The sequence below is a fragment of the Aythya marila genome (assembly GCF_965140915.1).
Source record: "Aythya marila genome assembly, chromosome: 19".
NCBI lineage: Eukaryota > Metazoa > Chordata > Aves > Anseriformes > Anatidae > Aythya > Aythya marila.
The window spans coordinates 7,842,588-7,861,333 of NC_139060.1; the positions used below are offsets into that span (position 1 = coordinate 7,842,588).

The following is an 18,746-nucleotide window of genomic DNA, read 5'->3' on the forward strand; positions in this document are numbered from 1 at the left end:
GGCTGGCGGGACACCTCGTCCCCCCTGGGACTTGTGTCCCCCCCCAGGGCTCTGCTGAGTCAGGGACTGACCCCAGGGGAAGGCAATACAGGTGGGGGCTGCCGGGGGGGCAGGGGACAGCGAGGGCTCCTCCACCAGCAGGGGATCTCCAGCAGGGAACAGGACGGTGCGAGCTCAGCTCTCCCTGAGCCGTGTCCCCACCGGTGCGATGCCGAGGGACTGGAGGTGGCACAACCCTGCAGGGCTGGCACCGGATTTGCCCCCCCCCCCCAGCTGCATCAGTAGGGGTAGGGCGAGATGGAGGTGATGATGAGGAAGATGCTGCGCGCCCGCCGTGCTCCCGGGATCAGCGCCTGCACCCGGAGGCGATGGGTGCCGGGCGCGTGCAGCGGGCGCAGCGTGGCGATGACACCTCGGCCCTGCTCGGCACGCAGGGAGAAGGGGCTGCCCCCATCCTGCTCCAGCAGCGAGAAGAGGGTGCGGGCACCGAGGGCAGTGCCCGGGGCCAGGCGCAGGACGTCACGGCCGGCGGGGACACCGAGGGGCAGCGGGAGCAGCACGTAGCGCAGCACCGCGGGGCCATCCGCGCCGCAGTCCGGGGCGCAGTGGCTGAAGCACACCCTGCACCCACAGCGGGGCATGAAGGAGCAGCCAAGGGTGCCCAGAACACAGCACCAGCAGGAGTGGCACTGTACGGGCCCCCCACAACCCCACAGGATGGCTCACCCAGGGCTGGAGCCTCGCCAGTAGCCGTCGGGACAGGGGGTGTCCTCGCAGCGGGCTCCTCCGCGCGTGTTGAAGCAGAGCTGGCCAGAGGCGCACCGCAGCGTGGCCTCCCTGCACTCATCCACGTCTGCGGGCAGAGCAGGGGTGGGTAGCGAGGAAGGAGAAAAGCCCTGGGTTCCTCACAGCCAGGTGGCTGTAGGGTTGGGGGTTGCAGACCCCAAGGAAGGCTGCACTGACCGTGGCAGGTCTTCCCGTCGGGCAGCAGGCGGTAGCCGGGCGGGCACACGCAGCGGTAGCTGCCCTCGCTGTTCCTGCACTGGTGCTGGCACTGGTTTGGCACCCGGCACTCGTCGAGGTCTGGGGAGGAGAGGGGTGAAACCGAGCAGGGAAGCAGCGGTGTCCTGTGTTCCCTCAACCCATTGCTGGGGGGCTCCCACCTCCCCTTCCCTGCACAGCCAAGCCTGGCGAGACCCCGACACCGCGGGCGAGGGTGCAAAGGAACCGGGAGATGCGGCAACAATGGGCAAACGCAGATTTTGGGGCAGACTTTTGGGCACGCAGTGGTCTCCAAACTCCCTGCAGAGCCCCTTGGCCTCCCGGTGCCCACTCACCGGTGCAGGTACCATTCCTCCTGACGAACCCAGAGGGGCAGGGACCCCGGGCATCCGGCCCCGCAGCCTTCGCCACTCGGCTGAGGGTGAGCCGCGGGTGCGAGCGGCCCCGCAGGCGGCTGCCGGGCCCCAGCCAGCGCAGGAGGGAGTCCCAGGGGGTGCTGCCTGCAGCCCCCGCTCCTGTCCCTGCTGCACCGCACTCGCCCTCCGGCAGCAGGACCGTGCCGGGGGGGCACAGGCACTCGTAGGAGCCCCGCAGGTTGCGGCACTCGAAGGCGCACGGCGGAGGAAAGTGCAGGCACTCGTTAATGTCTGACGGAGCAAAGAGAGAGGGAGGTACATGAAGATGGGGAAACGGGGCAGGGAGGGGGACGGGGACGTGTCCTGGGGGAGCTGGGCTCGTACCCAGGCAGGGCCAGGCAGCGCCCAGGGAGCGGTACCCGCGGGGGCACACGCAGCGATGTGTCCCCACGGTGTTCTCACAGATCTGGTTGTAGCGGCAGGCGTGGGAGCCCTCGGCACACTCATTGATGTCTGGGGACATGAGGGGGACAGGGAGATGGCACCTGGGGCTGCTCTGTGGGCAGAAGCCCCTCAGCTACTCCTACACCCCATGGGGACCTTCCGGCCCCAAACCACCATGCAGACCCTGCCCCAGTGAAGGTCCGTACCAAGGCAGTGCAGCTGCTGAGGGCCCAGAACAAATCCTGGTGGGCACTGGTCTCCTGGGGAGCAAGCAGAGGTGGCTGAGAAGGGACGTGTCACTGAAGGGAAGCAGCCTTTGCGCCCTCCCAGCCACCCAGGACCCGTGAGGGATCCCAGCACCTTCCTCTCCATTCTCATCCCCCTCGTTACCTGCATCCAGGGAGGTGCTGAGCTGGAAGCTGAGCTCCTCCGAGGCTGGGTCAAAGGAGGCTTGGACCTCCCTGGCCTGGATGTGCTGCACCCGCTGCGGCTGAAGACCAGGAGCGGGCTCGTACTCGATGGTGTGGTTGCAGCGGGCACGGGCGAGGCGCCCGTCCTGCAGAAAGCTCTGCACCGATTCCCCGCTGAACCTCCCTGCCCCTGTGCGCACGTAGCGCTCGCTGAAGTCCTGGGGAGGGAGCAGGAGGGGGGAATCAGGCTGTAGACCCCCTCAGAGACCCCCTCTGGCAGGGAGGATGGGAAGCTCCAGCACCTGCAGCAGCAGCGTGGCCTCGCCGATGCTCTCGGGCACGGAGCCGCTGAGCACGCTGTCCAGCAGCAGGGTGCCGCTGGCATCCACAGCCCGGGCAAGGTGGGTGATGTGCAGGAGGTCACCTATGGGGATGGGAGGGTGGCACACAGCACCCCAAAACCAGCTCCACTGCCCGCCGGGCGGCACCGAGCCCAGGAGAGCACCAAGCTCAGCCCCCGGTGGCCACGGGGATGGTGCGTGGGGGACAGGGATGGTAAAGCCAGGCAGAAGGCACTGCCCCTGTCCCTTCTCGCACAGGGAGGTGACAGCAGGGGAGCCACACGCAGAGCATCCCTCACCTGTGCTGAACTCCACCTGCGACTCGTGCCTGAAGGTGCCCCGTGCGAGCAGGATCCCACCGGGGACATCCCCACCGGTGTGTGCAAAGGACCAGTAAACGGGGGCCATGAGGGTGACCAGCACCCGCATCAGCGACCCTGGGGTGGGGAAGAAAATGTCACCACGAAGCCAGCACCCTCCTCGGGGGGCACCCAGCCCGATCCCCCCGCACCCCACGAGCAGCAGCGCAGAAGTGGGGCGCTGCTCTCAGGATGCTCCTTGCTGTACATTTCGGCTTGGTTTTCTCCCTCTTTCCCCAAGATTTTCACCCAACACGGGTCAATCACCCCCCCCAGGGGTGAGAGATGTACCACCATGGGTGTGATGTGCCACCACGTACCGACGTGCCGTGGGACGCCGCTGATGGTGGTGCGGATGGCGGTGGTGCCGGAGCGCGGCTCGTCCAGCACGCTGGCATTGAGGGTGGCAACACCAAACTCACGGGTGTTGATCACGCCGATCAGGCTGCCCCGCACCCGGCGTGGCTCCCCTGGGGACAAAACACGGCACTGGGGCTGCTCGCCCACGGGAAAGCCACCAGAGCAAGGCCAGCAGCATCCCCACCTGGATGCACGCGCAGCCCCCAAATGCGCAGTGCCGCGTATCGACAGGGGATGCTGTGAGCTGTGAGTGTGGCCCCACACCTTGCACCCACCAACACGCACCAACACCTGCCCCCAGCACGCCCCAAACCCCTTCTCTGCACCCATACGCGTTCCTGGCCCCGATCCCAAGTTTTTATTTGCCTTTCCAGCACGCCTGGCAGCAAAACGCCAGCAGCTGCGCAGAGGGCACGCGGTGCTTCCGCCGCACCGCCGCTCAGCCTGGCAATCTGCTCCCCGAGAGAGGATGTGCCTGGGCATTTAGCAGGACCCCTGGGACACAGGAATTTAATCACCGGCAGCAAATTCAGGAAGCCTGGGAGAGCCAAAGGGCTCATGGGGGCCACAGGCTCGCACGCAGCAGCTGCTTCAGGAAGGCTTTGGCTTGGCTCAGCCCTTTAGCTCGGACAAACGAGTGATGGAAGAGACGGGAGAGAGAAAAACCGGGTGCAAACCGAGGGATTTAAAGTAAGAACGGAGAAGCAATATCCTCCCAAGCTACCACGAGGCCAGAAGCCTCCAGACACCCACCTTGCACCACGAGGGAGGCGCGGGCAGCGGCAGAGCCCAGGGCGTTGCGAGCGATGCAGGTGTAGGTGCCGGTGTCCCGGGGGCTGGCAGCAGGCAGCAGCAGCGTGGCGTTGGGCAGGATGCGGCCTCGGGGCCCTTCTGGCAGCGCTTCCCCATCCCACTGCCACTCCACGGACGGGGTGGGCTCCCCCGACACCGCGCAGTGCAGCAGCACCCGCTGCCCGGCGCGCACCGACACTGCCCGTGGTGTCACCACCACCACGGGGGCACCTGGGCAGGGAAAGGGACCCGGGAAGCGTCACCTTCCCCTGGGGTTGTGCAGGCGTTGGGGGCCTTTAGACACTCAGATGGGGCCAAGGGCAGGACCATCTGGGGGAAGCACTCACACGAAGGCGCGTTTGCAGCCCCTTTTCCCCACAGCCAAAGTCCATCACCTCCCCGAACCTTTTCTTCTCGTCTTCTTCCAGCTCCCCCCCAGCCTGAGCCTCTCCCTCTGCCCCAAACCATCTGTCCCACATGGCAAAAAAAGCAGGCAGAGGCCTAAAACACCCTTTTCCCCAAAAAAAAATGAGGATATGAAGGGGCAGGACTCACTCTGCAGGGCCAGGGTGACCACCTTCGCTGCCGTGCCCGCCTCGTTCTCCGCCACACACCGGTAAAGCCCCGCATCGGCACCCTGGTGTTACGACAGCGTCAGCACAGCCATGAACCCACAACGGGGTGGCAAAGGCACTTCTGGGATGCTCGGCTTTGCCACAAGATCTCCCAAAACGTGCTGCCCACCTGCCTCCCTCCCCAAAACCCCCTCTCACCCCCAGGCTGCGGATGGCCAGTGATCCATTCTGCAGCTGGCGCAGCCGCCGGGTGGCTCCCACCGGCACCCCGTCCTTGCTCCAGCGGACGAAGGGCGCGGGGTGACCCCGGGTGTCACAGTCGAGGAGGACATCGCCCCCGGGGGGCTCGACTTGGTAGGTGCTGGGGGCCCCCCTCACCACGGGTGCCTCTGGGGAAGAAGGGAGAGAGGTGGGAGAGGAGCGGGGACGGCTGGGTGTGCTGGGTCCCAGCCACCCCAAGGGCACCTACCCATGACGGAGACGAAGCTGGTGGCCCTGATGGTGCTGGCGCTGTTCTCGGCACGGCACACGTAGGTGCCACTGTCGGCGTGGGTGGCTGCCGCCCGCCGCAGGATGCTCCGGCCACGCTGCCCTGATACACCCTCTGCAGTGAGCAACCCCCCAAAAAAAACAAAAACAACCCAAGTGGGGTTATAACCCGTCACCAAACACTCCAGGACCCCAAAACGTGAAAAAGCCAGGAGGGAGGCAGGGCAGTGCCCTCCTCCCAGCCTGGGACCTTCTACCCCAGCTGCCCACGCACCGGTGAGGGGCTGCCCGTCGGCCGTCCAGGAGATGCGGGGCTCGGGGCTGCCCGTGGCCTCGCACACCAGCTCCAGCTGCTCGCCCCGGCTCAGGACCACGTCCCCGGGCCGGCGGGTGAAGGTGGGCAGGGTGTGCACCCCGAGGGAGAGCCGGCGGACGGCCTTCCCCGCCGAATTCACCGCGGTGCAGGAGTAGCTGCCGGCGTCGCCTTCCTGCGCACGGAAAGGGCGCGGTGCCCGTTACGGGGTGCATCTCCACCCCGATACACATTTTTTTTTTTGGTAAATTCAGCTGCTTTGGTAAATTCAGGGCCTGTGCTCACCTGGACGTGGCGGAGCAGCAGCTCCCCGGATGGCAGGATGGTGATGGTCCCACCATGGTCCCGCATTGGGGCTCCCTCCCGGCTCCAGGACACGCGGGGCTCAGGGACACCGCGGGCAGCGCAGGGCAGCAGCACGTCCTGGCCCTCCAGCACTGCCAGCTCCACGGGGCCAGCCGCAATGGTCGGGGGCACTGGGTGGGACAGACGTCATCACTTTCACACCAACAACCCGTTGGGGTCCAGGGATGCTGTGAATTTGCCCTCAGAGCTGTCTGTGGCATCCGCTGGGGCCGCTGTGGGGGTGCCCACAGCCCGGCTCCAGCACCCCAACCCTCCAGCCTGTCCTCAGCTACAGCAAGGCAATGCCCAGGGAAGACATCCTGGACAGCCACAGAGCTGGTCCCAGGGTTTATTGGGGTGGTTTGGAGGCAGACTCAGAGCTCAGCAGCCTGGGCTGCTCTCAGTGCCCTGCGTGGCCCCCCAGGAGCAGCAGGGAGGAGAGGGGCGAGTGCCTACACGGATTGATGCTGGGGGCACCGAGTTGGCAGCCACATTTCTGCTGCGTGCCAGGGATGGAGAAGGAAGGAACAAGGGGACTCCAGCCTTACCTTGCACGATCAGCCTGGTCCTCCCCATGGCAGTGCCCGAGGGGTTGCGAGCCACGCACAGGTAGCTGCCAGCGTCTGCCAGGGAGGCTCGGAGGAGGTGCAGCTGCCCGCTGGGGAGCACCTTGAGCCCAGGCCCTGTGGGACAGGCAGGAATGAAGAAGAGGAGAGAAGAGAGCAGCTGAAAGCCCCAAGGAACAGCTCCAGTGGCCACCGGACACAGTGGGGAGCCACGAGGCTGGCCGGGCACCTCAGCCCTTCAGGTGTCCTCAAGAAGCCACCCAGTGATGCTGGCAACTCAGCCACCCAAATCCACCCCCGGACAGGGGCTGGCAGGCAGCGTGGGCTCCTGCTCACCTCCAGCAATGCTGGCACCATCCTTCTGCCAGGTGACCTCTGGCCGGGGGACCCCGCTGGCCTCGCAGGACAGCACCGTGCTGGCATTGACCTTCACCATCACCATGCCAGGCAGGGGCTTTAAGGCGGGGGGCTCTGCAAGAGACAGAAATGCTGCCTCCAGCATCCCCCCAGCAACGTGGAAGGAGAAGGACCCCCTGAGCCACACGTACCGTGCACCACGAGCCGGAGGTGTTTTCGGGCAGTGCCTGCGGCGCTCCTCGCCGTGCAGGTGTAGTGACCGGCGTGCACAGGCAGCGCCTGCCTGATCTCCAGGGCTCCTAGAAGGCAAAAAGGGGGCAGCAGGAGGGCTGCAGGGACCCGCTGCCCCCCCGGTGCCCTGCCCCGAGCCCCTACCTGTGGGCAGGACGCGGTAGCCGCCCCCTCGGCTGCCCAGCTGAGCCCCATCCTTGCTCCACGACACGGTTGGAGAGGGCACGCCGGAGGCATAGCAGGTGAGGACAGCAGGGGACAGCCGGGTGACGGCCACATCCGTGAGGTCATCCGCAATGGTGGGGGGCACTGGAGGAGGAAAGGAGGGAGGTGAGCAGGGTGCACGGCCCGTGCTGCAGGGGAGCTGGACCTGACGCACACAGATGCGGATATTTCTGTTGCCTCAATTCCCAAGTCCCTTAGAAGGGACTCAAATGCAGCGGGGGCTGAAGCACGGCTACATCATGTCTAAGTGGGGGGGAGAGACCCCAATAAGGCAGCCCCCTGCAGAACTCGCAGCCCCCTAGGGCTCACCGTGGACAGACACGAGGAACACCTTGCGCGCCTCTCCGGCGGCATTGGTGGCGATGCACTCGAACCACCCCTCGTCCCGGGGGCTGGGGCTGGTGATGAGCAGCGAGCCCGAGGTCTGCACCCTGCGTGGGCACAGCACACGTTGGGGACACCCCCTGCACCACGGGGAGCAACAAAAGAGGGGAAAAAAAAAACAACCCAGGGGGCAAGGAAGGTACCTGTAAGCACCGGGCAGGAGGTGTGGGTTCAGGGGGTGGCCGTCCTTCTCCCAGCGGACCTGGGGTGCAGGGGAGCCTGATGCATCGCAGGACAGCCAGGCTGGCTGCTGGGCCAGCAGGGTGAGGCTGGGGGGGCCGGGGGTGATGGCAGGAGGAACTGCAGGAAGGCAAACGGAGAGCTGGGAGCTGCCCGCAGGGGGCAAGCGGTGGGCAGCAGCGCAGTGTTGTACCGATGAGAGCTGCCCAGAAATAACGGGTGGCAGAAGAGGCACAGGAGGGATGCAGCTCACTTTCCTGCTTACCCAGGACACGGAGATCCAGGCCCCGCCGGTCAGAGCCAGCAGGGCTGGAGGCCACGCAGAGGTAGTAGCCAGAATCCTGCACCCGGATGGGGTCAATGTGCAGGGAGCCATCGGGCAGCAGCTGCAGCCTGGGGAGGGAGGGAGAGCCCTCGAGGGCTGTGCATGGCCAGGAACACGCAGGGACACACAGCCAGGAGGGTGACGGGCACCCTGCAGCCAGATGGGGCACGTCCCCTGAGCGGGCATGGGGACAGGGGCTCAACTGGGAGCCAGCTCTGGGTGCCACCAAGCTGCAAAGCCTCGTACCTGCTGGTGCCACGAAGGGACAGGAGCTGCCCGTCCTTCCTCCACGTCACCCGGGGCCTGGGCCACCCCTCTGCGTGGCACAGCAGCGTGGCCGACCCGTTCGTGGGCACGTTCACCTCCTCAGGGCCCGGCTGGATGTGTGGGGCCACTGCGGCAGCACCCGTGGGGAAGGGAGAAAATGAACGACAGAGCTCAGAGAAGGAGAAATCAAACCCAACCCGTGCCTCTTTTCCTATTGCTCCATCCATAGGAGACCCCAAAATATTGGGCATCTCTGTCCCTGATGAAAAGGATGCTCAGGGAACGCGCTCTCCCCGTCCAAGCCTTGTGGCAGGGCGATGCTCACCGTGAATTTCCACCTGGAAGCTCTGCCTGCTGTCCCCCGTTGCGGTGCCAGCCCTGCAGACGTACTCCCCCCCGTCTGCTGCCCCCACGTCCCAGATCCTCAGGAACCGTCCCTCAGCCAGGGTCTGCCTGCGGGCATCCCCCTGACACCCCCCAGGGCAGCCCCGGTCAGCGGCTGTGCCCACAGGGAGCACAATGGGGCTGAGATGGGGGGGGACCTGGCCCCGCAGCCCCCCCGGCACACCTACCCGCAGCGGGGAGCCCTCCCGGTGCCACTCGATGTAGGGGGGCGGCACGGCATCCACAGGGCACTCCAGGGTGAGCTGCCCCCCCGGCACGGCGGTGATGCTGAGGGTCTCACCGGTGCCCGTGGTGCCGAGAGGGGCTGTGGGATGGGTGAGAGCTGAGCACCCCCATGCCTGTCCCCATCCTCATTTATCCACAAAAAGCCCCCCCAGTCTCTGGGGCTACCGTGTTCTGCTCCAGATCCCCCTCAGATGCTTATAGTACCCCCTGATGTGTCCAAATTTGACCCCAAAGCCCTGCGCACCCTGACCCTCACCCCCACGCACCCTCCCCACGGGGGGCCACGCTACCTCGGGCGCTGACATGGAAGCTCCTGCTGTCCTCCCCAGCAGGGCTCGCGGCCAGGCAGGTGTACAAGCCAGAGTCAGCCACCTACACAAAGCCAGGAATGGGAAAAATTAGGCAAAAACAAGCCAGAAAGAGAACACAGGCGAGGAAGGGGAGGAGGAGCCCCCACCTCCATGCTGTCGATGCGGAGCGTGCTCTCGTTCCCCGTTGAGAGCCAGGGCCCTGCCAGCAGCTGCCCGTCCTTCTCCCAGGTGACAGCAGGCACAGGGACCCCCACCACCACGCAGGTCAGCTCCAGCAGGGCGCCCACGGCCACGGCCATCTCGGTGGGGTGGGACGCATCCTCAATTTTGGGGGGCTCTGCAAAGCGCAGGGGGAGCCGGGAGGGCTCGTCCCTCGGCTGCTCCCCAGGGTCAGCGCCCCCAGCCCAGGGGAGGCACGCACCCATCACCAGGAGGCTGAAGGCTCTGCTGGTTTCCCCGGCCTCGTTGGAGGCCACGCAGGCGTACACCCCCGTGTCGGCCGGCCCCACAGCCCCCAGGCTCAGCCGTGGGCCGTCGGCCACCCTCTTGCTTGGCAGTGCTGGGGTCTCGCCGAGCTTCAGCCAGGTCACTGCTGGTACCGGGGACCCGCTGGCTTCACAGGCGAAGGTGACATCGGAGCCCTTGGCCACCACCTGCTCCTCGCTGCTCTCTGGGCTCTCCAGGACAGGGGGTGCTGGGGACGGAGCCGTCTCCTTAGTGGGGCAGTGGGAGAAAAGCTCCCAGGGGGTCCCAGGCACTAGGGATGGTTTTGGCAAACGGCCACCATCCCAAGAGCACCCGGAGGTGGCTCAGCCTCCTGCAGGGGTTTGCCCAGCACTGGGGTGCTCTGGGTCTGCTTTCAGGCTGGTCCCTCCTTGCTCCGTCCTTCCCGAGCCCACCCAAGGGCCAGCTCAGCTTGCACAACAAGCGCTCTGCAAGCAAAACTGGTGCCTGGGTGCCCCCATCCACTCTTCTCCCCCTCAAATCCCCGGCTCCCCCATACCCAGTATCTGCAGGACGAAGCTGCGATCGGCCACCCCTGCCTGGCTGGAGACAACGCAGGTGTAGAGCCCGGCATCAGAGACCTGTGTGCGGGAGATCCTACCCCGGGGAGCAGGGCACGAGGAGGAGGAGAAGGAGGAAGAAGAGAAAGAGATGTCAGTGGCAGGATCACCTGGAGAAGGGTGCTCCCAACATCTCCACCTGAAACCTCTGCCACGCAGACCCGGGAGCTGCCCAAAAAACCCACAGCCAAGCATCCCCCCAGCACCTCTCTCACCTGAGGACGTGCCCGGCCGAGAGCAGCGTGACACGTGGGGACAGCCGCAGGGGCAGCCCGTCCTTCAGCCAGCTCACACGCAGCGGAGGGGACCCCCGTGCCCGGCACCGCAGGGTGACCGCCGCGGACAGGACACCACGGACCACATCAGAGCCACCGGCACCTCCCTCGATGACTGGGGGCACTGGGCGAGGGGACGAGAGGCAGAGATGAGGCTGCTGGGGACGGGTGGCCGTGCCCGGTGCCCCCCAGCCCCACTCACCCAGCACGCTCAGCACGTGCAGCCGCGCATCCTCGCCCGCGCCGTTGCGTGCCAGGCAGGTGTAGGCACCCGAATCGGCAGCACGCAGCGCCTCGAGGAGCAGAGCACTGCCATCTGGTGACACCCTGCATGGGACAGCACCGTGGTGACACCAGCACCCCCAAAGCACCCACAGGGGAGGGATGCTCCATGCCTAGTTGCGCCCCAGGCTGTAGGATTTGGGGTGCGCTGCAAGGACAGCAGTGTCCCCGTCCCCTCCCCATTGACTTACTGGGCACGTGATGGGGGCTGCAGCTGCAGGGGCTGCCCGTCCTTCAGCCAGGAGATTTGGGGGGGTGGCTGCCCCTCTGCCTGGCACTCCAGCCTCACCTCGCCGCCCTCCAGCACGCTGTGCTCGCTGGGGACCCCTGCGCCAAGGATGCGGGGTGCCACTGAGCGAGAAAGAGAAGAGAGAGGCTGAGGAGGACAAGAAAAAAAAAAGGAGGAGGAAGGCTCCCCATGGGGGGAGAGCCCCAGGGCCCCCCACCAACCCATCGAGCCTCACCTCGCACCAGCACCAAGAAGTCCTTGCGCGTCTCGGTGCCCTCACCCCGTGCCAGGCAGGTGTACCGGCCCTGGTGGGAGGGCTGCAGGGCGCTGATCTGCAGCTGCCCCCCCCCAGGCACCAGGCCCTGCTCGGGGCTGCTTGCTGCCAGGAGATGGGGCAGAGGGGGGTTGTGGTCGTGCTCCTCTGCAGAGCCCTCCCCAGGCTCCCTCTGTTGTGCTCTGTCCCCCCCCAGTTCCCACCCCTGGGGCCCCGGTTGGTTAAAGGAGAGGCGTGGGCTCTGCTGCAGGTTTGCAGGAGGAAGGAGATAGAGTTTGGGGAGCAAACCCCAGTTCTGGTGGCACTGGAATGGCTGGTACCCCGAGAGCTCAGCACCACACCCCTGCGTTGCATCCCATGCCCAAATCCCTTAGCATTCATTGCTGAGACAGAAGCAAAACCTCCTAAAAACATGCAGGAAAAACACCAACGCGTTCATGCTCTGCCTCCTCCCCTGCAGGGCCCTGAGGTTTTCTCACAGTGGGATTAGAAACAGGGAAAGCGAGGCAGGGCTGGGGGCAGAAGCCCGGCACGTCACCACCTCCGTGCGTACCCAGTGTCCTCCCGTCCTTCAGCCAGGTGACAGCGGGCACGGCGGTGGCTGCACAGCTCAGGACGAGGGGGCTGCCCATGTCAGCACTGAGCGTCTCCTCCTGGGGGTCCTCAGCACCTGGGGGCTCTGGGGAGGAGAGGCAGGGACGTGGGGAGTGAGCAGGGGCCAAATCCCAAGCCCCAGATTCCTGGCTGTGTTTGCAGCCAGCGAGGTGCTGCAGAGCCCTCTGCAAGCCAGAGCTTGGGGGATTGCACTTCAGACACCCGCATGGCCAGGGCAGGTGGAGGGCACCCAAAAAACACAGGAGCCACAGAGAGGTGTTTGCTGCCAGCCCCTCGGTGGGAGGCTCACCCCATCCTCTAGAGGATGGCTCCAGCTGGGGGCTGCCATGGAGTGGTGGAGGAGGAGGAAGAGGGAGGAGGAAGAAGAGGAGGGAGGCAGATCAGCGACCCAGGGAAGCGTCAGCAGGGCTGCCTTACCCTGCACAGTGAGAGCAAAGTGCTTCTCAGCTGAACCAGCTGGGTTCTCGGCCACACACACGTAGCTGCCAGCGTCACCCACCTCTGCCACGGCCACCTGCAAGGGGACACAGCCCCACTGGGGACCCCCAGCCAGGCACCACTGGGGCTCGGTGCGCAGCCAGCCCCTCCTCGGGGACTGAATAAGGCCCTGTCCCCCCGGCACAGCCACCCCCTGAGCACGGGGACACCGACCTGCAGGACCGTGCCCCCCTCCAGGAGCTGGTGCCGCGGGCTGGCCGCGATGGGGACGTGGTCCCGGAGCCAGGACACCGCGGGCACCGGGCGCCCGCTGGCTGGGCACTCGAATCGGACGGTGCTGTTGGTGGTGGCTGTCACCTCCTCGACCTGCTCCTCCTCAGCACCACGGATGGCCGGGGCAGCTGGAAGCAGGGGGGTCAGGGGCTGCTGAAACCCCCCTCCTGGTATCTCCCAGCCCCTCCTCACTCACCCAGCACCTCCAGCTCGTAGTGCACGCGGTCCCTGCCCGCCTCGTTGGATGCCTCGCACGTGTACCTGCCCGCGTCCTCCTCCTGCACCACGGGCAGCTGCAGCACCCGGCCCCCTGCAGCACGGGGGGGGCAAGGTGGGGACAGCCCCGTGGTGGGGGTCCCATCCACTATCCCTTTCCCACCCCGCTGTGCACGGCCCCCACGCAGCCCCGGTGAGGCAGTAAGGGTCCCACGGGTGCTGCGCGTGTTGGCAGGAGCAAAGGGACAGGATCCGACCCCCGCGTGCTGGGGATGCTTTCATGGCAGGAGCATTACCTAGCAGGATGAGCACCCCGGGGCCGGGGGCGAGGGGCTCCCCGTCCTTGTACCAGGTGAGCCGGGGGGGCGGGATGGCGTTGGTGTCGCAGGAGAGCGCGGCGGGCTGGTGGAGGACAGCCTGGCGGTGCTCCGTCACCTCCCCGTCCCCGTCCTCCTCCTGGTACAGGATCTCGAAGGCTTCGCCGGGGCTCAGCTGGTGCTGGAAGAGGGGCGGCACTGCGGGGACAGGCTGCCGTGAGCTGTAGGGAGGGGGGCATTACCCCCAGGTGCAGCCAGAGCTGGCGAGACGCACGTTATCCAGCGCACACACACACCCCTCTCCACCCTGATCCCATGGGGGACCCCCATAGGGACCCCTCTCCCCGGGACGCCCCCCGCCCCAGCTCGCCCAGGACTCACCCTGCACGTGCAGGCTGAAGTCCTTGTCATCTGCACCCAGGGGGTTGGTGGCCACGCAGGTGTAGTGCCCTGAATCCGGGACACCAGCAGGTTTGATCCGAAGGACCTGCCCCTCCTGAAGGATCTGGAGGTGGCCGGCGCTTTCCAGGAGCTGCGTGGGGTCCCCAGCCCCAAGGCGAGGAAGAGGAGTGATTATACACCAGGGCTGAGGCATGCAGGAGCAGGGCAGAGCCCAGCCAGCCATACCAAGGGTGTGTGTCCCCCCAAAAAAAATCAGCAGCTGCTCCATGGCCACCCTTGGGACCTCACCTGCCCGTCCTTGTACCACTGGATGGTCGGCTCGGGCACAGCCCACGTCTCGCACTCCAGCGTCACCGTGCTGTTGACACTGGTTCTCACCTCTGTCGTGGCAAATTCCCCCGAAGGGACATCTCGGGTGATCAAAGGGGGAACTGGTGGGGAGAGAAGAGATGGTTGGGAGGAGGGAAGAGCCCCCGAACGCCCTTGCTCTGCCCTAACCAACAACGTGCAGCGCTTTAGGGTGAAGGGAAGGAAGGGGAACTGGCCCCATTATGTCGGGGGTTGTGGTGGGGCTCGGGAGACACAGGGAGAGCTCACGCACCCAGGACCTTCACGGTGTAGTTCCTCACGGCCTCCCCAGCCTCGCTGGCCACAACGCAGCTGTAGGTGCCCGCGTCCTCTTCCTGGGCGTTCAGGATCTGCAGCCCGTGGCCACCTGGGCAAAGGGGGTCTCCTGAGAGGGTCCCTGCTCACAGCTGAGGCTGTTTATCCCCGTGCAGCACATGAAGACGTCTTAAAGGCCCTGCTGACCACCTGCAAGCCTGACTGGAGGGCATCCGATGCTCTTCTAGAGCCCAATTTCCAGGCTTATAAAAACCTGTGCGGTATCACTGATGCTGCTGAGAAGCTTCTAGCTATTACCAGGTGATGTGGCCCACCCTTCTGATGGCCTGAGCCTCTCATCTCCTATAAGATGATGACTTCTCATCGCCCTGGGTGTCACCAGACCCAGAACAGACCCCACTCCCACCCCCCGGGCACCCAAAGGGGCTCCGTGGTGGCCAAGGGGTGCCGGCGCGGTACCAGGGAGCAGGCGCACGTCCCGCGAGGCTTCGACGGGGACCTCGTCCTTGAGCCAGGTGATGCTGGGGGGGGGGTAGGCTGGAGCCTCACAGAGCAGGGAGATGGGGTTGTTGATGATCACGACAACATCTTCTGTGGCAGCATTGTGGGCATCTCCAGCAGATGTGGGGCTGGCTGCAGAGAGGTGTGTGCACTAATACCCATCACAGCCCCACTGCCGGCTGTAGGGGTCAGGGATCCTCACCACCCAGCTGGGGCAGACACTCAGAAAGCCCCAAAAGCCCATATCCCCAGGATTCAACACCCAAAGCCACCTCGTACCCGAAACATTCAGCAGGTAGTGCTTGGTTTGCTCCCCCACGGGGCTGGAGGCCACGCAGGAGTAGCGGCCGGCGTCAGACGGGGCAGCCTGGGGGATGCGCAGCACGGAGCCGTCGGGGGAGATGGAGGTGGCTCCAGCAGGCAGAGGGTGGCCGTCCTTCAGCCAGGTGACCTCAGGCTGGGGGTTGCCTGTGCAGGGTGGAAATTAGGGTTTGGGCTCGGTGCAAAAAGTTTTTCCATGCGTGCACGCAGCCTGGATGGGGTCACTGCGCTGGGAAGCAGGGACACCAGCCCAAATCCAGACTTATCACAATCTGGATCGGGATTTTAGAGACTGCTGGATGAGCCAGCAAGAAAAAAAAAAAAAGGAAAGCTGTCCTGAGTAGGAGGTGATTAATTACTCCCATTGCAAAAGGAGAAACCAGATTAGAGGAATTTTTGCTCCGTTTTGGAAAGATCGGAGCTGACGTCGTGGAACAAGCTCCCCGCGTGGGCGCCCCCTCCCCAGCACTTTCCGGACAGCCCAACTGCAAAGCCAGGAACTATCCCCAAAAAGCTCCTCAGCCGACCTCAGCTATTCCTGTGTCATCGGCTGGAACCGGCCGCTTGCTCCGCGCCCATCTCCCACCACCCCTGCTCCCTGCGCGATGCTCACCCGCGGCCAGGCAGGACCAGGTGACAGAGTGGCCCTCGGGCACTGTGACGGCCTCTTCCTCATCCACGTCCTCAATGTGTGGAGGAACTAGGAATGCGAGAGGCCAGGGACATCAGCAGCTGGACCAAACCAGGCGCTGTGTCCATGCACCAAGGCACGAAGGACTCCGGTGCTGCAGCTCCCACCGCTGCACCCAGTGCTGACCAGTGCTGTCCCCGCACAGCTGAAGCTCTGACGCTCCCGAGGAGCCCATCAGAGGGTAGATGTCCCTCCCTTACCCAGGACCTCCACCTGGAACTCCCTCCTCGCCTCCCCAGCGGCGTTGCTGGCCAGGCAGGAATAGTGGCCACCATCCTGGGCTCGCACGCGGGGCAGCCTCAGCATCCAGCCCCCTGTGAGCATGGAGCAGAGAGGGCTCAGGGCACGGATCCAGGCACCAGCACAGCCCAGTACCACCCCGCAGCGTGGGAGCTGTGCTGGGTGTGAACTCCTCAGCGTTAGGGCAGAATGCATTCGTGGAGCTCTTGCAGCATCCTTCCCTCGTCCCACCTGAGAGCACTTGCATGTGCTCGCCGGGGGTGACAGGAGAGCCGTTCCAGGACCAGGAGACCGTGGGCAGGGGGACGCCGGTGGCCTCGCAGGTCAGCGTCAGGGCTCTGTGCAGAGGCACACGGGTGATGCTGGTGGATCCCGAACCTTGGAGGAACTTCGGAGGAACTGGGGAGGCAGAAGGGACAAACAGCTGTCTGCAAAGCAGCCACCGAGACAGCAGAAGAGTGAAACAAAGGCGGCAGATGTTGAACCCAGAAAAAATGTGGCAGATGTTGAACCCAGCTGGTTCCCACCCTCCTGCTTGTACAGGTTGAGGCCATGAGCACAGAAGGTCCATCAGCAGCCACCTACCTGCACCCCCAACCCTATACCTCCAGGCCTGACACCAAGCTGGCCACGTGCCCTACACCACCCCAGTCCTTTTCCAGCTCAAATGCTCAGCACCCCAGTCCCCAAGGTTCCCCCAAGTCCTTGGAAAGCATCTGACTTTGTAAAGCAAGAGGTGCTCTGCTCAACCTGGAAAGAAACCATTGCCACAGGCTGGTGGAGCCACTTCTGCTTCTTCTCCTGTCCCCAAACCTTTTATACGCTGCGTTATCCAAACTTGCTCCACGTTTCCTCTTCTCCAGGCTCATGATGCTTTGGGCACGTGGTGGGACATCCCCACCCAGCCCAGCTGCCCGTGTCCCTTCCCCGCAGCCACCCGCCGTGCCCCCCACCCTCACCGTGCACCACCACATCGAACTCCCTGCGCTCCTGCCCCGCCGTGTTGGCCGCCAGGCAGACGTATCGCCCCGCGTGGACCAGCTCTGCCTGGGTGATGCGCAGCCTCCAGCCCTGCTCCGACAGCGAGAGCCCGTCCCCAAGGGCCATGGGCTGCCCGTCCTTCAGCCACGTCACCGTGGGTGCTGGCCTTCCCGTGGCCTCGCACTCCAAAACCGTCTCGCCGGCCTCGATGACGGAAACCTTCCTGGGGGCTTTGCTGCTGCCCCGGATCCTCGGTGGCACTGCGGGCAGAGGGACAGGGGGTGGAGGTGAGGCTGGAGGAAAGCCCTTGGCGGTATGAAAGTGGGTATAAAAATGCCGTGGAGCTGGCTGGTGGCAGCAGGAGGGCGAAGCACATCCCAGTGGGTGCAATTAGTGCAGTTGTGCTGCTGGAGCAAATATCAGCTGCAGAGAGGAGCCAAGAGGGGGGCTGGAGGGAGCCAGGCAAACCCAGCTGGCAGCATCCCTTCCAAAACACCCAAGGCAGGGGATAATAGCTGTGAACTTTTGGGTCCAGCTGGGCCTTGCATCAAGGGAGAACATCTCGCTCAAACATACAGCTTAGGAGAGGCAGCTTCAGCCACCGCAGCAGGACCCCCACATCTTGGGGTCCCCCGGCTCACCGTGCACCCCCAGGCGATGCTCCTTGCTGCTGCTGCCGGCGGCGTTGCTGCACTCGCAGGTGTAGGTCCCCTCGTCCACCAGCCGCACCTTCTCGATGTAGAGCATCCTCCCTCCTGCAGACACCAGCTTCGGGCTCCCGGGGTGGGCAGAGAGGGGTTCACCTGCCCGGGGGGGGGACAGCAGCCTCCTCTCAGGCTCCCAGCAGGACCAGATCCCACCCAGAAGCCGGGCACTACTCGATATAAATCACTCCTTGCTGCCCAAGGAGAGCAATGTGAGTTGGTTTTACTCTTGGCTGCAGCAGGAGACCCGCAAGGAGCAGGCTGGCAACTGGGTTTCAAGTTTAACCTGGCGTTTGCTCAGCCAAAATGCTCCTAAACCATGCAAGGGGTATCACCTGCCCTGGGCAGGGGGTCTGCATCTGCCTGGTGGGTCAAGCACCGAGAGGCAGGACCTTACCATCCTTCTGCCAGCTCAGGGCAGGGAAGGGGATCCCGTGGCACTCGCAGGCCAGCCGGACAGACTGCCCCTCCAGCACGGACGTGGTGGTGGGCTCTGCCGAGGAGAACGACGGTGGCACTGTGGGGAGAGAGAGAAGAGGGGCAGCTGATGGCAGGGGACAAGGGGAGAGGGGCAGCTCCGTCCTGCTCGCCACCCGTGGCACCAGGCTCTGCACAAAGATCCAGCGAGACGGCTGGAAATAATAACGTGCACTTCCCAGCTATTAGGAAAGTGATGGTTTTAATTGCACGTGGCCTACAGCAGAGGCTGGCTGAGCCCCACGGCCAGGCCAAGGCTGGCCAGACAGAGCCTCGTTAGGTAGCACAGCTCGCTGCGAAGGTGACCTAACACTTTCCGTTATCGGACGCCGTTCCCATAATTACAGCTGGCTGGAGAAGGGTAACCCCTTCCCGTGAGGGATATTAGCTTTTGGAAGAAAAATCCTAACACCCAGAAACCTCTGAAAAACAAAAACAGCAGAACCCAAACAATCGAGCCGAGCCAGGACACCAGGCCAAGCGTGCAACGTCTCCCTGGGAAGGGAGCGCAGGAGCGGGGAGAACTGGCCTTCCTCCCCGTGCCGGCTGCCTGCCTGCAG

The 18,746-nt window shown here is 64.9% G+C and overlaps 1 protein-coding gene across 1 annotated transcript in view; it reads right to left on the reverse strand.

The window, feature by feature from the left end:
- Nucleotides 1-230: 230 nt before the first annotated feature.
- HMCN2 (hemicentin 2) overlaps nucleotides 231-18,746 on the reverse strand; it is a gene marked incomplete at its 5' end in the record, with an annotated part of 37,056 nt that continues 18,540 nt past the window's right edge. The window contains 49 exons of the mRNA XM_082775909.1: nucleotides 231-621; nucleotides 727-853; nucleotides 964-1,083; nucleotides 1,338-1,649; nucleotides 1,743-1,871; nucleotides 2,009-2,062; nucleotides 2,193-2,430; nucleotides 2,515-2,636; nucleotides 2,853-2,990; nucleotides 3,233-3,382; nucleotides 4,026-4,295; nucleotides 4,620-4,701; nucleotides 4,838-5,028; nucleotides 5,109-5,243; nucleotides 5,403-5,616; nucleotides 5,727-5,917; nucleotides 6,335-6,469; nucleotides 6,689-6,823; nucleotides 6,901-7,008; nucleotides 7,085-7,249; nucleotides 7,475-7,596; nucleotides 7,693-7,849; nucleotides 7,995-8,122; nucleotides 8,301-8,448; nucleotides 8,647-8,788; nucleotides 8,894-9,030; nucleotides 9,242-9,323; nucleotides 9,409-9,599; nucleotides 9,684-9,956; nucleotides 10,266-10,363; nucleotides 10,542-10,928; nucleotides 11,075-11,234; nucleotides 11,348-11,491; nucleotides 11,940-12,065; nucleotides 12,419-12,515; nucleotides 12,653-12,840; nucleotides 12,909-13,022; nucleotides 13,225-13,443; nucleotides 13,627-13,777; nucleotides 13,936-14,078; nucleotides 14,249-14,362; nucleotides 14,731-14,904; nucleotides 15,052-15,240; nucleotides 15,707-15,793; nucleotides 15,985-16,098; nucleotides 16,256-16,423; nucleotides 16,984-17,265; nucleotides 17,647-17,808; nucleotides 18,107-18,226. Coding sequence (XP_082632035.1) covers nucleotides 279-621; nucleotides 727-853; nucleotides 964-1,083; nucleotides 1,338-1,649; nucleotides 1,743-1,871; nucleotides 2,009-2,062; nucleotides 2,193-2,430; nucleotides 2,515-2,636; nucleotides 2,853-2,990; nucleotides 3,233-3,382; nucleotides 4,026-4,295; nucleotides 4,620-4,701; nucleotides 4,838-5,028; nucleotides 5,109-5,243; nucleotides 5,403-5,616; nucleotides 5,727-5,917; nucleotides 6,335-6,469; nucleotides 6,689-6,823; nucleotides 6,901-7,008; nucleotides 7,085-7,249; nucleotides 7,475-7,596; nucleotides 7,693-7,849; nucleotides 7,995-8,122; nucleotides 8,301-8,448; nucleotides 8,647-8,788; nucleotides 8,894-9,030; nucleotides 9,242-9,323; nucleotides 9,409-9,599; nucleotides 9,684-9,956; nucleotides 10,266-10,363; nucleotides 10,542-10,928; nucleotides 11,075-11,234; nucleotides 11,348-11,491; nucleotides 11,940-12,065; nucleotides 12,419-12,515; nucleotides 12,653-12,840; nucleotides 12,909-13,022; nucleotides 13,225-13,443; nucleotides 13,627-13,777; nucleotides 13,936-14,078; nucleotides 14,249-14,362; nucleotides 14,731-14,904; nucleotides 15,052-15,240; nucleotides 15,707-15,793; nucleotides 15,985-16,098; nucleotides 16,256-16,423; nucleotides 16,984-17,265; nucleotides 17,647-17,808; nucleotides 18,107-18,226 — 7,976 coding nt within the window. The 3' untranslated portion in view covers nucleotides 231-278. The remainder of the gene's footprint in view (nucleotides 622-726; nucleotides 854-963; nucleotides 1,084-1,337; nucleotides 1,650-1,742; nucleotides 1,872-2,008; nucleotides 2,063-2,192; nucleotides 2,431-2,514; nucleotides 2,637-2,852; nucleotides 2,991-3,232; nucleotides 3,383-4,025; nucleotides 4,296-4,619; nucleotides 4,702-4,837; nucleotides 5,029-5,108; nucleotides 5,244-5,402; nucleotides 5,617-5,726; nucleotides 5,918-6,334; nucleotides 6,470-6,688; nucleotides 6,824-6,900; nucleotides 7,009-7,084; nucleotides 7,250-7,474; nucleotides 7,597-7,692; nucleotides 7,850-7,994; nucleotides 8,123-8,300; nucleotides 8,449-8,646; nucleotides 8,789-8,893; nucleotides 9,031-9,241; nucleotides 9,324-9,408; nucleotides 9,600-9,683; nucleotides 9,957-10,265; nucleotides 10,364-10,541; nucleotides 10,929-11,074; nucleotides 11,235-11,347; nucleotides 11,492-11,939; nucleotides 12,066-12,418; nucleotides 12,516-12,652; nucleotides 12,841-12,908; nucleotides 13,023-13,224; nucleotides 13,444-13,626; nucleotides 13,778-13,935; nucleotides 14,079-14,248; nucleotides 14,363-14,730; nucleotides 14,905-15,051; nucleotides 15,241-15,706; nucleotides 15,794-15,984; nucleotides 16,099-16,255; nucleotides 16,424-16,983; nucleotides 17,266-17,646; nucleotides 17,809-18,106; nucleotides 18,227-18,746) is intronic.